At 32.7% G+C, this 17,727-nt stretch overlaps 1 protein-coding gene across 47 annotated transcripts in view; it reads left to right on the top strand.

Annotated features, from left to right (window-relative positions):
• Positions 1 to 17,727, top strand: part of plekha6 (pleckstrin homology domain containing, family A member 6) — a 174,877-nt gene that overhangs the window by 94,556 nt on the left and 62,594 nt on the right. For all 47 annotated transcript variants that reach the window (XM_073916723.1, XM_073916713.1, XM_073916705.1 and 44 more), the window contains 3 exons: positions 3,105 to 3,237; positions 3,827 to 3,931; positions 6,090 to 6,162. In XM_073916723.1, coding sequence (XP_073772824.1) covers positions 3,121 to 3,237; positions 3,827 to 3,931; positions 6,090 to 6,162 — 295 coding nt within the window. In that variant the 5' untranslated portion in view covers positions 3,105 to 3,120. The remainder of the gene's footprint in view (positions 1 to 3,104; positions 3,238 to 3,826; positions 3,932 to 6,089; positions 6,163 to 17,727) is intronic.

Below are 17,727 nucleotides of genomic sequence, written 5' to 3'. Positions count from 1 at the left end.
TGGATTAGCAAAAACGGCAAACTGCAAACAAACATAGCTCTTGGGATGTATTTGGCACTCTCCAAAAATGTATAAAGTGGTACGTTTTCAGAATGAGCCTGGGTTGAATATTTCATTATATCAAAATTTTAACCATGATTTTGACTAAAATCCTGCAACCGAAATCACACATGCACATCTACATTTATTTATTTATTTATTTATTTGTATTTTTTAAGAATTAGGAAAGATTAAAGCTACACCTGTGATTATTGTGCTATTAAAGTACATAATAATAAAGTTTTGAATCTTATTTTATTTTTTCCTATTCTATTATATTCAAAAGTATAATCTTGTCTTAAATCTTCTTTATACTTCGGTTATTTTGATGAATTATAAAGAAAAAGGACCTCGAAGAAAATTGTAGATCTAATTCTAGCCGATCAGCTATTGGCTAAGTCAACTTTTTGAACAAAAATATGCATTCATTATTATTTTATGTTTGTCTTGTCAAAAATGCACAACATTTCTTGTCTTAACCACTTTTAGGAAGAAATACAAAAGAGTGATTAAAATGACACAGTTTTTAAGCTAAATGGGTGCAGTTTGAGAAAAGTACAGTAGATTTTACTTAATTGTACTGTTGGGAAATTGAACATTTGTATAAATGTTTCTGGTTATTATTGCCATCTTGTAGGCTCAAATGACAATTGTAGACAAATGATCAACTCTCGTTGCTAACACATGACTTTTGGCTCATTGTTGCTGTAGATATCACTGTAAACAGTTACTGTATTATAATAATAATTGTACACTTGCTGAAACAGAAATAAATACAAGCTAACAGCACTGTCAGGATAAAATATGCTTAGAGTGTAATTTTAATTAGGTTTACAAAGCTTCACATAACGGGTATGGGTAAACATGTCAGGACTGCTCCAGTTTCCTCTATAAATTTAATAAAACGTTCCTCCCAGACAAAGACAATATGCTTTCAGTACTTCTAAAGATTTTCCAGATCAATACAGTATTGAGTCAGGAGCCAATAGCCATCAATAAGGGTCAATGTCATTGAAGCTGAGAAGCATCTAGATTTTATTTTATTTTATTTTATTTTATTTTTTAATTTTTTTCATAGCCTTAAACTGCATCATATAACAAGTGGAGGGTAAATGTGTTGGCACTGCCTTAACTTCCTCCATAAATTTACAAAATATTCCTGCTGGACAAAAACTTGCACTTACCTCTAAAGATCCTGCTCTCTACCAGATCAATACAGTATGAAGTCAACAGCCAATAACACATTAATAAGGGCTTATGCATTAGAGCCCAGATCCATCCAGAATTTAATTTTATTAATTTCCTGCAACAACACAGGATGTCGGCTAAATTAAGCCTAGATAACTATCACAGAGATGATTCTGATGTGTTTATTGCATCCTAATGTACTTATCATAACTCTGCTGTGCACTGTACTGTGCACTAATGATTGTGTGTTTTTATGTCATCATGTGATCTGAGAGCTCTGCTTGTTCTTTTTCATACTGTATGTGTTTGTCACATCTTATGTACACTGCATAAAGGTTATTTCATTTTTTTATGTTTTATGTAATTTTAATTATGTATTTTTATTTATGTTTTTAATACATTTTTAAAATAAATATTTGATAAACATTTAAATTGCATAATGTTTATTGTATGTTATTTCATATTATGATATTTTATTGTATTTTATAAATATGTTTTTATTTTATTGTTTAAAACAAATAATAGATATTCACATAGCATAGAATTATTATTGTTTATTTATTATTTTTTACTTTGTTTTATTTTTATAAATTTGTTTTTCCTTTTATAGTTTGAACATTTTTACTTTGCATAATGATTATTTTACTTTATTTTATTTTTAAAAATATGTTTTAATACATTTTTAAAATAAATATTTAATAAATATTTAAATTTAATAAATATTTAAATTACATGTTTATTTTATTTTATTTTATTGTATCCTAATGTACTTATTGTTACTCTGCTGTGCACTGTACTGTGCACTTATTATTGTGTGTTTTTAAGTCATTATGTAATCTGAGAGCTCTGCTTGCTCTCTTCCATTCTGTATTGTGTGTTTGTCACATTTCATGTACATTGCATAAAGATTATTTTATTTTATTTTATCAATTTGTTTTGTATTTTTTATAAATATGTTTTGTTTTTTTATTTAAAAAAATGTATTTTATTGGTTTGTTTTTATGCCATTGTGTGATCTTATTTAATTATTTTGTGTATTTTATTTTGTATTTTATAAATATTTTATAAATATTTTTATATTAATATTTAGTTTATATTTTTTTGTTTTATAAATGATATAAATATATATTTTTATTTAATTTGTTTTTTATTTTATAAATAAGTATTTTAATAAAAATAAAAATAAAGTATTTAATAAAAATTGTATAATAAAACTTATATACAACAAAGCTGAAATTAATCCAGGGTTTAATTTAATTTATTTTAAAAATATTTTATGACTTAATTGTTTCCTAAATTATGCACTAATCACTAATCATGCGCCAATGATCATGTGTGCGTTTTCATGTCCACATCTGATGTGCAGTTCTGCATGCTCTCTTCCATACTTGTTTCCATCACATCCTTGACTTCAGAGACTCATAATAATATGTCTATAAAGTGACTGCGGAGACGGCAGCAAGATTTCCAATACCGAAGTTCAGCTCGAGGGGATTGTAAATTCATCTTGCCAGACACAGGATCGAAGACTGCTGGACATCCCAGTAAAGAGATCAATACCATTGACCTGCAGCTGCAGTCTTGCATCCACCAGCAGCTCCTTCTCTCTGTCTCTCTCTCTCTCTCTCTCTCTCTCTCTCTTTCTCTCTCTTTCTTTTCAATCACATTCTTCATGAACATTGGCTTTAAACTGTAACCTCAGGGGTGCGGCCTTCGCCATGCTGCCAGTGGAGGAATAAAAATAACCGACTGCTTCCCATAATGCCTCAGTTTTTCACCAGTTTGAGCTCAGTGTACTGGCTTGACAATGCTTTGAGATGTTTGTTAGGACGTCTGAAGTGGGATATGGCTCAATGGGGTTGTTTTTGTGCTTGCAGTAGCTCTGATTTGGAAATGAATGGCAAGGCGGGTGGAAGAGGACCTGTAAATAAAGCCAGCGAAGCAAACAGCAACGGCAACAATCTCAGCATGGTTTCTGAAGTACCGCCGGATGGTCAGAACCACACACGGGTCAGTACTGCTGCTGCACTTTATCACTTTATTTACCAGTCTTATAATGTATGCAGTATATGTCTTTATTATGCAGGGAAATATATAAATACATGTAATAATGTATGCTAAAATGGATGTAAACGATAAAAGTGTTGTTGTTATTATTAATATTAAATATAATTAGATTTAAACACTTTAATATATTATATTATATTATATTATATTATATTATATTATATTATATTATATTATATTATATTATATTATATTATATTATATTATATTATATTATATTATAGACATAGTGTTGTTGCAACTTAATACAATCCAGCTTAGTGTAAATCATCTCTTTCAGTTTTACATAAAAAATATGTTTATTATTATTATTATTTATTATTATTTATTATTATTAATTATAAGTTAATTTCTAAATTACTAGATTAATAAATAGCTTTTCTAAAAGTGTGTTTTTTTCAAATGATATTCATCTTTTATTTCAGTTTTACTACTGTATTTCAATAAACAAAACCAGTTAATTTTAGATTTAATTAAGAATGATCTGTAATGTACATTGGACTTTAGTGATGGTGTTATTATGTAAACACAGGGCACGCGCACACCCAAAAGAGCCGCCACATTTGGGAAACGCTCTAACTCGATGAGACGCAACCCCAACGCGGAGGTGAGCCGGCAGGGCTGGCTATACAAACAGGTACTGCTGCTCCTCATCCACATGCGCACACACACACACACACACACACACACACACACACACACACACACACACACAAACACAAACACAAACACACACACACACACAAACATCTCCACGATCCACATGAAAACATACAGACACACGCTAACATACCTTCTCATATCGCCTGAAGACACACACACACAAGGCAAACACTGCTTTCATACACCTGCTGTTTTCAGATTATGGGCTTTTTAGCTTTTGATTGTCATAATGTGAAGAAATACTTAGGGTACACTTTTTAGTGTTTCTTTTTTCACACTTCATCAATTTATGTTAGTAGATTTTGGTTATATTTAATCTTAAAGGCTGATTTCTCAAAATACATTTAGTTTATTTCATGCACAAACATATAATAATCTTCACTTCAACAGAAATCTTTATTTGTAGCAATACACACACACACACACACATACACGTGTGTGTGTGTGTGTGTGTGTGTGTGTGTTTAACGAGAGGATTTGCTCATTAATGATTTCAGAATCAGATCTTTGTTGTCATTGTAAAAAAAAGAGATTTGTGTTTGTTCTTCATTCAGTGCAAACCTTACTTGTCTAAAATAACATAAATAGTAGCAAGAAGGCATAAGTAAGAAAATATCAGAAATAAAATAAATAAAAGATAAGTAAAATACAATCAGAATATCAACAAATAAATAAATAAATAAATAAATAAATAAATAAATAAATAAATAAATAAATAAATAAAGTGATGATGTTAGAACAGTCATGTGCATAGAAAGCTTCAAGTTTAAAAAGTATTTTGCTTGATTATTTGCCGCTTTTATTCAGCTAAAATATGATGAGCATCCATGTTTTATTTCTGGCTGTTTGTGATATCCCTGAGTTATATGATAAAATAAGATTCTCAAAAATCTTCTCTGTAAAACACTTTCATTTTATTATAACTAATATACCTTTTTTACAAGACTCGTCAACATAATCGTAAATCCTTCACAGTTTTTAATATTTTGCTAAAAAAAAAGCGTATTAACATTTATATACTTTTTAAAAAATGTATTATATCATCTTTGCGTCAAAATGCAAAAAAACAAATTACCGCTTATGCAAGCTGTTTCTAATGCAGCTTCAATGGGGCTGAGAGGAAATGTGATGTTATTCTCTCCTCTGGCTGTCGTCATCAGTCAGCAATTTTTTTTCCTTTTTTCTGAAAGTGTTGATAACAGCATCATGGAGTTTTTCTTTTATGGTTTCAGCAAATAGGATTGTAAGAAAAATATTTGTTGTATTCTCCAATTCACTGCACTCCTAAGTGTACCCACTATGACGCATTCCTCTACTGAGAAACCCGGAAATGTGAAAAGGGTTTATATGTCAGAAAATACAAATTTAAATCTGACTTTATCCAATGTTTTGAGTTTTGTGCTAGCAATGTGCGCTAATCAGTGCATATTTCAATAAATAATGCCTCACTTGAGCATTAAAACATAACTTTTGAAACAAATAAACGTGTAATACATAGCCTACAGTGTTTAACATTTTTCTAAAATGTCCAGACACTTACAGTTGAAGTCATAATTATTAACCCCCCTTTGAATTTTTTTTCTATTTGAAATATTTCACAAATTATGTTGAACAGAGCAAAGAAATTTTCACAGTATGTCTGATAATATTTTTTCTTCTGGAGAAAGTCTTATTTGTTTTATTTCAGCTAGAATAAAAGCAGTTTAAAAATTTTTTAAAAACATTTTAAGGACAAAATTATTAGCCTTTTTAAGCTATTTTTTTCCCCGATAGTCTACAGAAAGAACCATCATTATTCAATAATTTCCCTAATTACCCTAACCTCCCTAGTTAACCTAATTAACCTAGGTAAGCTTTTAAATGTCACTTTAAGCTGTATAAAAGTGTCTTGAAAAATATCTAGTCAAATATTATTTACTGTTATCATGGCAAAGATAAAAGAAATCAGTTGTTAGAAATGAGTTATTAAAACTATTATGATTAGAAATGTGTTGAAAAAAAATCTTCTGTCCTGTAAACAGAAATTGGGGAAAAGTAAACAGGAGGGCTGATAATTCAGGGGGGCTAATAATTGTGACTTTAACTGTACTTGATGTAGTTTAATGCCTGTTCTTTTATTTTGTGTAATGTAGGCAAGCAGTGGTGTGAAGCAGTGGAACAAGCGCTGGTTTGTGCTGACAGATCGATGTCTTTTCTACTATAAAGGTAAGTTGTGGATCTCAGTGCTAGTTTCTGCATAAGGAAGGCTTTGTGAATTTAGTTGAACATTTTATTGAGTTCAAAAGTTGAGAGTAATTTGAATGTTTTGCCCCAAAACCGGTTTGCTCTATAAAACCTTGTTTGAATTTTCCCTGTGGCATTATTACAGCATACAGCCCGTTTTCTGCCAGTAGAGAAGAAGAAAAGTATAAAAGTAGATCTGTAATGACAGTCTAGCACAAGCACACATACACATCTTAGGAAGTCTTAGGAAGCACTATTATCTTTGTTGCGTTTAAAAAGTATGATGTAGGGTTATTAAGAAAAAAAAATCCATGGGATGGCAATTTAATTTAATTTAATTTAATTTAATTTAATTTAATTTTATTTTATTTTATTTTATTTTATTTTATTTTACTTTACTTTACTGTACTTTACTTTACTTTACTTTACTTTACTTTACTTTACTTTACTTTACTTTACTGTACTTTACTTTACTTTACTTTACTTTACTTTACTTTACTTTACTTTATTTTATTTTATTTTATTTTATTTTATTTTATTTTATTAAATTTTATTTTATTTTTAAGTTATTTTTTTATTTAATTTTAATTTATAGTTGATGTAATTATTATAATTATCATAATTATTACAATAGTTACTGAATGATACCAAAATATCACTGGTACTATGAGATTATGAAATTTTATTTATCCAGATAGCTTTAGTAGATGGCTGCACTTTCAGAAATAAAGGTACAAATTTGTACCTAAAAGGTCCATATAAAAACCTCAAGGGTATATTAGTACCTAAAAAGAACAAAAGTTTTACCCCGAAAATTTGTAGGTACTAACATATACTTTTGAGGTACTAATATGGACCCTTTAAGTACAAATGTGTACCTTTTGAAAAGGTACCACCCCAGTTATAGCTCGCGTACCTTTTTTTCTGAGAGTGTATATGGCTTTGCCTCTAAAGAAAATTTATTTTAAAATGTATTGAACTTTGTATTGCATTAATATTTTAGAACATTACTATGGCCTTGGTGAGCTTGAGAGACTTTCCAAAACATATAAAAGCTGCAGCGTATATGTAAATATGTAAATGCTAATGTATTGAAAACACAGTTGTACTGCCTCTGTAAACAGTAAGGCTTGAACATCAGTAGTTTGCATATATTCAGTGGTGGAAATAGAGAAAACATGTTTGTTTTGTTGTGTTATTTCTCCATGATGTTGTCATGCTGGAGTTTTGCGTAAACCTGAAGCATTCAGCTTGCGGTTTCCTTCAAACCGAGGCATATACAAGACATCAGTAATTATGTTGGATTCGCTTTGGGGTAATTACATGTTTTTACATGACATTTCAATTTGCACATGTGTTCAGCTAGTTCCCCATAATGGGAAGAAGTTAATGAAGTGTAACTGCATTCCTAAACAGTGTATAATGATGTAAAAGCGGCACCAAACTTTATCGTTTTATTACTATTATTTTTTTAAAGTTTAATTTAATTGAATTCAGTTTGATTTTAATTAATTTGGTTTGATTTAAGTTATTTACATTCATTTAGATATTTTTTGTTAATTTAATAAAAAAAATTATATTTAGTTTTTATTTTATTTATTTATTTATTTTTTTTGAAAAGTTATATGTTCATAACTAACCTGATGATATATCATATTTTATTATAAAGTTATTTTTCTGATTGTTTGCTATATTTTTTAATTAAAGTGATGAAAAGAAATTCCCAAAATCCCCACTGTAAAACACTTGAAATCTATTGTGTAAAAAAGTTAAACAATATACTTTTGGGCTAAAGTTACACAAATGTATTTCATTAAATAATGTCTAATTTGCCTAATTATTATTTTTAAATGTTATTAAGAACTTTTTTGAGTAATCAATCATGTAGGGAAGTATGGTGATAATTGTAAGTAAATGTTTTTACCCTACTCACCTGCAGTGTCTTAAGTGTGAAGGATTAGTAGTGAATTGTTCCCACACTTTCCCAAACACATCAATCAGACTGTCTAAAAGCGGCGTCTGTGATCTGCGTGACAGGAATATATGACTGTCTCCTTTAGACCAGCCGTGAAGGTCAGTCACAGCTCATGCATAGTGAATCAACAATACCCAAAGGCATTGTGGGATACAGGAGGGTGTTAAGACCTTCTTTTGCAGCTTCACCCAGATGTTCTTTCATGTTATTCTCTAACTAAAGTTTTTGAACATGCACTGGTCACGTATGAAGATTTAACATTTTCATACATTATTATATACAGTGTAGGTTATTTTTTTTACCACAAAAACTGTGATAATGGATATAATGAATAAGGCATGACTTTTAATCAGAATGTTATCTTAGGTCTAAAGTACATCCAGGAGGATATCACCACAGAATAAAGCCCAACAAGTGTATTTGCATACACAGAAACCTAAAAATTTGAAACAAAACATTGTTCTAAGCCATAATAGTTTACTAATTCTCCAATTAAATGCAAAGCTGACAGAAAAGAAAACAGCTGATGGAGTATACACTAAATTGCACGTTATTCAGGGACAAGATGGCACCAAACATTCAAAAACATGAAGCTGATGAAAACGAAAACAGCTGATGGAGTATACACTACCTTGCACATTATTCAGTCACAAGATGGTGCCAGACATTCAAAAATGCGAAGCTGATGAAAACAAAAACAGCTGATAAAGTATACATTAACTTATGCATTATTCAATCACAAGATGGTGCTAGACATTCAAAAAAGCAAAACTAATGAAAACGAAAACAGTTGATGAAGAATACACTAACTTGCGCATTATTCAGTAACAAGATGACGCCAAACATTAAAAAATGCGAAGCTGATGAAAACGGATACAGCTGATGGAGTATACACTAACATGCACATTATTCAGTCACGAGATGGTACCAAACATTCAAAAACAGGAAGCTGATGAAAACGAAAACAGCTGATGGAGTATACACTAACATGCGCATTATATAGTCACACGATGACGCCAAAAATTTAAAAACGCTAAGTTGAGGAAGACGAAAACAGCTGATGGAGTATACACTAACCTGCGCATTATTCAGTCACAAGATGACGCCAAAAATTTAAAAACGCGAAGTTGAGGAAGACGAAAACAGCTTATGGAGTATACACTAACTTGCTCATTATTAAGTCACAAGATGGTGCCAGACATTAAAAAACGCAAAGTTGAGGAAAACGAAAACAGCTGATGGAGTATACACTAACTTGCACATTATTCAGTCACAAGATCACACCAAGCATTCAAAAACACGAAGCTGACAGAATCAAAAACAGTTGCAGTATACACTAACTTGTGCATTATTCAATCACAAGATGGTGCCAAACATTGAAAAACGCGAAGCTGACAGAAAACAAAAACAGGGGATGGAGTATACACTAACCTGTGCGTTATTCAGTCACAAGATGGCGCCAAGCATTTAAAAACACAAAGCTGACAGAAATGAAAACAGCTGATGGATTATAGCCTAACGTACACATTACTCAGTCACAAGGTGGCGCCAAACATTGAAAAATGTAATGTTGACAGAAAGAAAAGTTGCTGTATAGAGCATATACTATCCTACGTATTATTAATTCACAAAGACTGTCAAAAATCGCACCGTGACTGACAAGCACATACATATATTGTAATTGTGGATGGAAGTATTTGGATATGAACGTATTCACTGATGATCAAAATGATTTAAAGCTCCTGGATGAGCCTGTGTTATTGTCAAGTAATAATGTGAAATATGACCCTAATATTACTTTTGAAGAAAAACTCATTCAGAGCTCTCAGTCTCTTAATCCTTGTCCATGTTCTGCTGGTGAAATGTAGCCTCATAAGCAGATGCAGTTTGGACATGTGAGCAGATGCCCTGCAGGTGTAGATGATGCACATCAGATGACTGGACATCCAGCTCGTGTCTTGTTCCCTTCCCTGCAGCCCCTTTATCACCCTCCCGCTATCAGTTTTGTGCAGTAGGTCCTCTACGACTCATTTTAAGCCTTACACACTGAAAGAAAATGACAAGGAAAGATACATTTAACTGAAAAATAAAAAATAAAAAAATTATATATATATATATATATATATATATATATATATATATATATATATATATATATATATATATATATCACTAAGACTTCAGTGTATTGTTTAGATTGATTTTATGTTGCCTGCATCTGCATTTTTGACAGTGCATGTGCCGACACTTGGAAAGAAATGCATTTACATCTGAGTAAATTTACAGCAATTTATCTTTTTTTTTGCTAAATAATTCCTTTAAAACAAGATAATTCCCTTTTATAAACTGAAACAAAAATTTCATAAAAGGTATTTTTTTCAGATTTTAAACAGTATCTTTGAATTAGGAACATTTGTCATTAATTTCATAATATTTATTTCATTTGCACATTTTTAAATGCGCAAACCTCACAAATGTGTTACTAAAAATGATTACAAATGACACATTTTAGATACAAACATTGCATACGTAAAGAAACATTGCAAAAGTTAATAAAAGAAATGAGGATGACAAATTATTTTAAAACAACAACAACAAAAACAATAATATTAATAATACTAATAATAATAATACTAATAATAAATGATTTATTGTTTAGGCTGCATGGTGGCGCAGTGGGTAGCACGTTCGCCTCACAGCAAGAAGGTCGCTGGTTTGAGCCTCGGCTGGGTCAGTTGGCATTTCTGTGTGAGTTTGGATGTCCTCCGCGTGTTCGAGTGGGTTTCCTATGGGTGCTCCGGTTTCCCCCACAGTCCAAAAAGACACATGCTATAGGTGAATTGGGTAGGCTAAACTGTCCGTATGTGTGTGAATGAGTGTGTAAGGATGTTTCACAGTGATGGGTTGAAGCTGGAAGGGCATCCGCAGCGTAAAACGTGCTGGATAAGTTGGCGGTTCATTCCGCTGTGGTGACCCCAGATTAATAAAGGGACTAAGCCGAAAAGAAAATGAATCAAGGAATGGATGTATTGTTTAATATATTGTTGTAATTTTTTCAATAATCCTAATTGTATGTTTCATGTAATGTCATTGAATGTTTATTCAATAATGATTACAACAATAGCAAGCAAAAAGAAAGAATTGAGTACTGAAAAAATATATACTTGAAATTGACTGTAATCTTTTACAGCTAAAATTGTAAAATACAATTTTGTAGTTTTCCTCAAACTATGATTTAAACATTAACATTTTATTCAATCTACATAAAAATATAAATTATGGTCAAGAAAAGAATTACATTCACACAAAGCAAAAATATTGGGACACATTTTTTTTTTTTTTACTCTGGTACAAAATAGATTTTTATTTTGGATTTATCTTTTTTTACCCTTGCAACAAAGTATAGTTTGGACCAACCTAAAATATTTGTGTAATTTGTTACAGCTAAATTAATATTTTTTCCTAAAATTATAGTTTTGAAACTAATTTAATATTACTCAAAATACTTATTCTGCTGAAGGAAAAAATACATTCATTGAAGATAAAAGATAAAAAATTTGGTTATAGACAATGAATTAAACGAATTACTTTAATTCAACCTAAATATTTATTTTGGGGATAAAAAATTACTGTATTTATTTTGAATCTTTTATTTTAGTTAAAAAGCCCATGTTTTTTATGAAATTAAACCAGATCTGTACTTTTGGCTAAACTAAAGAGTAATGTTAGACTATGCTATTGCTAGTTATTTTATTTTCAAAATCTGAGGGAAACTCTCTGCTGGAGCTTTCAGTATGGCTATAAATGTCGCACAAGATGGTAATCAAACTCACATTAGAAATACATAAAAACTGAACAACAGTACAGTTTTTCCATGTGGTCACATGACATGAAAGTGCTGGTTTAAAGTAAAATACTTTAATTTTTCCTAGAAAGTTGTTTTTTCATTTTAAGCCAAATCAAATAAAACACGTTAAAACCAAACACCATAATTTATTTTTCACTTTATCAAGACATAGTAATTTTACATATTTCAGTGTATAACAAAAGTGATTATTCTATAAAAATAATTTTTAAATTACATTTACCTTCACAATATTAACACATACATTTCAGTGCACTCTTTTTAAAGCTCTTTTTATTTTTATCCCTGTCCCCGATTACTAAAGGAACATGTATTTTATCTTCTGCTTTCTGTGTTGCATCTCCTGAAGTGATTTATACTTTACCATGTGGGGATATCATTCTTCATATTTGCCGAAGAAGGAGTAACTACTCCATCATTTGGAAGCACATAAATCAAAGCATAAGTTACATAATTGCTGTTTTTTTTCCATCTTGTTACGTAATCATACGGCAATACTCTTGTCAGTGAATCATTGTGCATTGTTTCAAAAGCAAACACAGTTGATGGTGGAAATATTCAGTCATATAATTTTGTTTTTGGAGACAGTGTGTGTGTGTGTGTGTGTGTGTGTGTGTGTGTGTGTGTGTGTGTGTGTGTGTGTGTGTGTGTGTGTGTGTGTGTGTGTGTGTGTGTGTGTGTGTGTGTGTGTGCATGTGCATGCGTGCGTGTGTGTGGGTGTGCACCTGACCATTCTTAACAGTGATACTGTCTGAGGTAATTCATATATGAGAAACTGTGTTTTCACAGTCTTTTACCATCTCCAGACATGTCAGACTTCCTGTATAATTCACTCTTCTCTTGCTCTCGGTGCTGTTCTCAGTTTTCAGACATTGGCTTCTTGTTTCTTTGCATCTGCACTCTAACATGCCATATGAGAGAGAAACTCGTTTTGTAAGCATGTGTCTGCAGATCATGCATAAAAAACTTTGCTGTCATCTTATGTTTTTTTTAGCACTCTGTGTTTACTAAGAAATAGCATTCTATTTGAAATCAGTGGAGCACATCTGCTTCTTATGTTGAGTCAAAATTATGCCAAAAAAAGCCAAATGATGCTATTGTTTATTTTGTTTACTGGGTGAACTAGAATAGATTATTGTTCATCATTTGTCACATACTCTACATTATTGTAGCACTTCTGTTTTCAGACTGCATGAAACGCTCGGATTGACTTTGAGTTTCTACAAAACTCTAACCTTTGAAAATCCCAGAGTGTTCTGATTGCCAGGCAGAAATAACATAATATGATTAGTCAAACAGATGCAAATAGCCCCTTATCATAATCACAAATTTCAGCATTAAGATGTGGTGACACTAGATTTTCTCTTCATAGACTTCCATTTATATGCACACTATTGCTTCAGACTGGAAGTGCAAGATCGTGTAACAAGTTTCGCAGTTTGCTGCATTGCAAAGTTCAAGCTTGGTGAACTCTGACTTGCAAAATCGCACCACTTGCTCCTGTGAGACCAATCAAGGATCAAAACATGACCTCTCCGGACAGAAATTTTAATTATGAACCAATCGCTTACTAATCATCTTGTTTAATCTCTCCCCATTTGGCAGCGACATAAGACAGAATTTCAGAAGCTCAAACTCTAGTGTGACCGCAGCTAAAGTGTCTCCTAAATGAATAAATGTAAAATGAGTAAATGTAGTTTTACTTTGACCACCGAGACAGACTATGACAATCTGAATGATCAGCTATATCAATCAATTAGAACCAACCTGAATATGACCAGCAAAATATTTCACAGTTGTACGTTTTTAGCAACAAAAAAACACTGTTGTCTTTTTTCTTTGCTTATGCCTTTGGGCAATTTCATAGAGTGACAGATGCTTGTAGAAGTCGTTTCTTGACATGGTCGGATGTGTTTTAGGAAAAGAAAAATGAAAACACAAAGCAGCATTTGCCATTTTGCCATAAAAATGCCATTTGCCATTAAAATACAATTTTGTTTTCATTATAAATTGCAAGACTGTTGCTGGATAAAAACATTTTATGTGGAATGGATTGAGAGCTAAAGGTTCAAGAAACTCTGGAGTTTTTTGTCTCTGAGACTTTAGAAGATTTGTGTGTGCTGAGCACCAGTTAAGACAACGTTAGCAGCTGCCAGTTTTAATTGTGGGGAAAACTGGATAATTTTGAGCTTTTGTCTGCTAATCTCATCTTCCGGGTTTAAAATCATTCACCAGAGCGGGATCAAATTCGGTGATGCAGCGTGCAACTGCAAGTCGAGTAATGACACGTTGTTTTTTCATTATTATTCATAACTGAGTTTTCTTATCCTATGAGAAGACACTGCTTCTTAATTATTCTTGAGAGCATGTGCTTTCCAAAGGCAAGGCAGACCCGCCAAGCTGTGAGACCCAATGACGGGGTAAGACCGCGCTCGTGCACAACATGCAGTATTTAGTCGTTCATAAAGGGTCATATGTGTTTGTTTCTTGATCTACGGGGTTTGTTGCATGTTTTTGGTTGAGCCAATACAGCAAAGCTGTTGGTTTGCAGCAAATGTTTTGTTGTGAGAGCTGTATGAGAATTGGAGAATGGCAGACTTGGTCTTTTATCATTTAAGCTTGTTACCATTCAGACACATTGCCGTGTTGCTGTGTTTGCCTATTTGTAAAATTCCAATGGTTAAAATAGATAGGGCAAGATACCTGCTGCACTGCTTTGAACTGTGTCTACAATCATACCCGGGGATTCAGGAGGAGAGAAGTCCTCCTCATTTATAATGTTTAAATGGTTATGTTTATAATGATATAACAAATCGTAGTTATATGATGTTATTATGTTTATATGAAATTGTGAATGCATAGGTAGCAGGGCATTAAATCACTTAATGTTTATTTCTTTGCATTTAAACTTTGTAAACTATAAAAATCACGTGTCTCCTCACGATTTGTGTCTTATTCTGTGAGCCAACTGACAACAGTTGTTCGCTCTCCTCTTTTTCCCCTGCTCTGCTGGCCACGAACACTCCTCCCTCTGTTTGAAGCGCTCCATGCTCATCATGAAGCATTTTTAAATAAGATTTGAGGTAGACTTTGACCCTTTAAGAAGTTTACCATATAATGAATCATTGGCTCTCATGTTGTTTTTCAATTTAATTAAGTTGAATGAATAAATGAATGAATAATGATAGGAAGGAATCAATGAATAAATTAATAGTTAGAAAAATAAAAATACTATGCTCTGCTTCTGTGAGTATAAACTCTACCTATCTTAATTTGGTTGGCCATCTGATTCTGACATTGTTGAACTAAAGCACTAAAATGTCTTATTCTTCTAAAAAGCACTGAAGGTGCTTCCTCTCCTTGAAGATCACCTCACTCCCATGTGGGAATTGCACTGAATCTTTCAGACCTGTGTTGCGGACCATGGTGCTTTCTTCTTTGAACTACTACTACCTTACACTCCTCATTCAAGCTTCTCTTCTCCCTTTGGCAGAACTCCCATGTATTTGATCTCAGGTTTTCTAAAGGGAGTAAAGATGGCCTCCAGGCTCTCATCGGATATGCATGTCAGGGGGTTTATTTGGTCCATATAATAAAAAAAAGTTCTTAAGGCTGGTATCTTCTTTAAAAAAGCCAAAGGATGAAGCTAGCAACACTTCAACATCCAGCATCCCTTGTGTTTGTGCATTTGGAGTTTTTTGTGATTGCTTTGGCCTTGCAAATTCTGCTTTCTCATTGGTCTCATAATTGCCTATTTGTGTAAATTTGAGAGCCATTAGATCCCCATTAACCTATCACACTAGATCATAAAATGTTCCCAGCTCAGAGTGCAATTTAATCATAAAGTTGAAGAACATCTGTGCATGCGTCTGCCCTGAGGAGGAGGTCTGCAGTAATGCTTCTTGGCTGGTTCAAGCTTTCTGTGTGCAGGTTTAATTATATTGGTGTGTGCAGCAAGGCCTGTGGGGCTACGATTGCATGACTCAAACCTTTTGACTTTGCCCACGTCTCTTTGGCTAATTACTTCACACGGCTTCTCCATTACCCTCATATTTACTGAAGGCAACATCAAAACACTGCTCTGTTTCAAAACCTAGTGAGCTGCCTGGAGAGGAAGCCTTTTGAGGCATTATTACAGCACTCCAGAGAAGATGATTGCACAATGCAATAATTACAAAGAAATGAATCCAAAGAAGATGTCAGAGCAAGAGAAATTGATTCTAAATGAATGTTTTGCGAATATATACACACACTCACCGGCCACTTTATTAGGTACATCTGTCCAACTGCTTGTTTATGCAAATTTCTCAGCAGCCCATCACATGGCAGCAACTCATGTGCATTTAGGCATGTAAACATGGTCAAGATGATCTGCTACAGTTCAAACCGAGCATCAGAATAGGGAAGAAAGGTGATTTAAGTGACTTTTAACGCGGCTGATCTACTGGGATTTTCAAGCACAACCATCTCTAGGGTTTACAGAGAATTGTCCGAAAAAGAGAAAATATCTAGTGAGTGGCAATTCTATGGGCGAAAATGCCTTATACTGTGGATGCTAGAAATCAGAGGAGAATAGCCAGACTGGTTTGAGTTTAAAGAAAAGCAACAGTAACTCAAATAACCACTTGTTACACTTGAAACATGCAGAAGAGCATCTCTTAACACACTACATGTCAAATTTTGAGGCAGATATGCTTCAGCAGCCGAAGACCACACCGGGTGCCACTCCTGTCAGCTAAGAACAGGGAACTAAGGCTAAAGGCTCACCAAAATTGCTCAATAGAATATTGGAAAAATGTTGCATGGTCTGATGAGTCTCGATTTCTGCTGCAACATTCGGATGGTAGGGTCAGAATTTGGCCTCAACAACACGAAAGCATGGATCCATCCTGCCTGGTATCAAAGGTTCAGGCTGGTGATCGTGGTGTAATGGTGTAGGGATATTTTCTTGGCACACTTTGAGCCCTTTAGTACCAATTGAGCATTTTGTCAACCTGAGTATTTTTGCTGACCATGTCCATTTCTGTATTACCACAGTGTACCTATCTTTTGTTGGTTACTTCCTGCAGGATAATGCACCATGTCATTAAGCGCGAATCATCTCAGACTGGTTTTTGAACATCACAATGAGTTCACTATACTCAGTTGGCCTCCACAGTCACCAGATCTCAACCCAATAGAACACCTTTGGGATATGGTTGAACGGGAGATTTGCATCATGGATGTGCAGCCGACAAATCTGCAGCAACCGTGTTATGCTATCATGTCAATATGGACTAAAATCTCTGAGAAATATTTACAGTACCTTGTTGAATCTGTAACTTGAAGAATTAAGGCAGCTCTGAAGGCAAAAGAAAATCAGTTTTAATCATTAATAATATTAAATCATTGTTTCTTAAGTACCACATCATCATATTAAAATAATATCTGAAGGAACTTGAAACTTGTCAAGAATCAGCTTTGTCATCAGATAAATGAATTATATAAAAAATAGATTTTTGACTAAATAATCACAACCTTGATGAGAAAAAAGTATATATTTTATATTTATATTAAATATTTTTTATATTATATATTTTACCTAATATAAAAGCTGGTTTTATGATTTATTTCTTAGTGTTGTATTGTTAGCATACTAATGCCAAACTCATTGGCACATTAATTTCTCTAGTAAAATAATGCAGGATAAATGAATTAAAGCACTGAT

This window comes from Danio rerio, chromosome 11, assembly GCF_049306965.1.
Source record: "Danio rerio strain Tuebingen ecotype United States chromosome 11, GRCz12tu, whole genome shotgun sequence".
Taxonomy (NCBI): domain Eukaryota; kingdom Metazoa; phylum Chordata; class Actinopteri; order Cypriniformes; family Danionidae; genus Danio; species Danio rerio.
The sequence above is the reverse complement of the archived record's forward strand: the minus strand, read 5'-3'. Positions and strand labels throughout refer to the sequence as shown.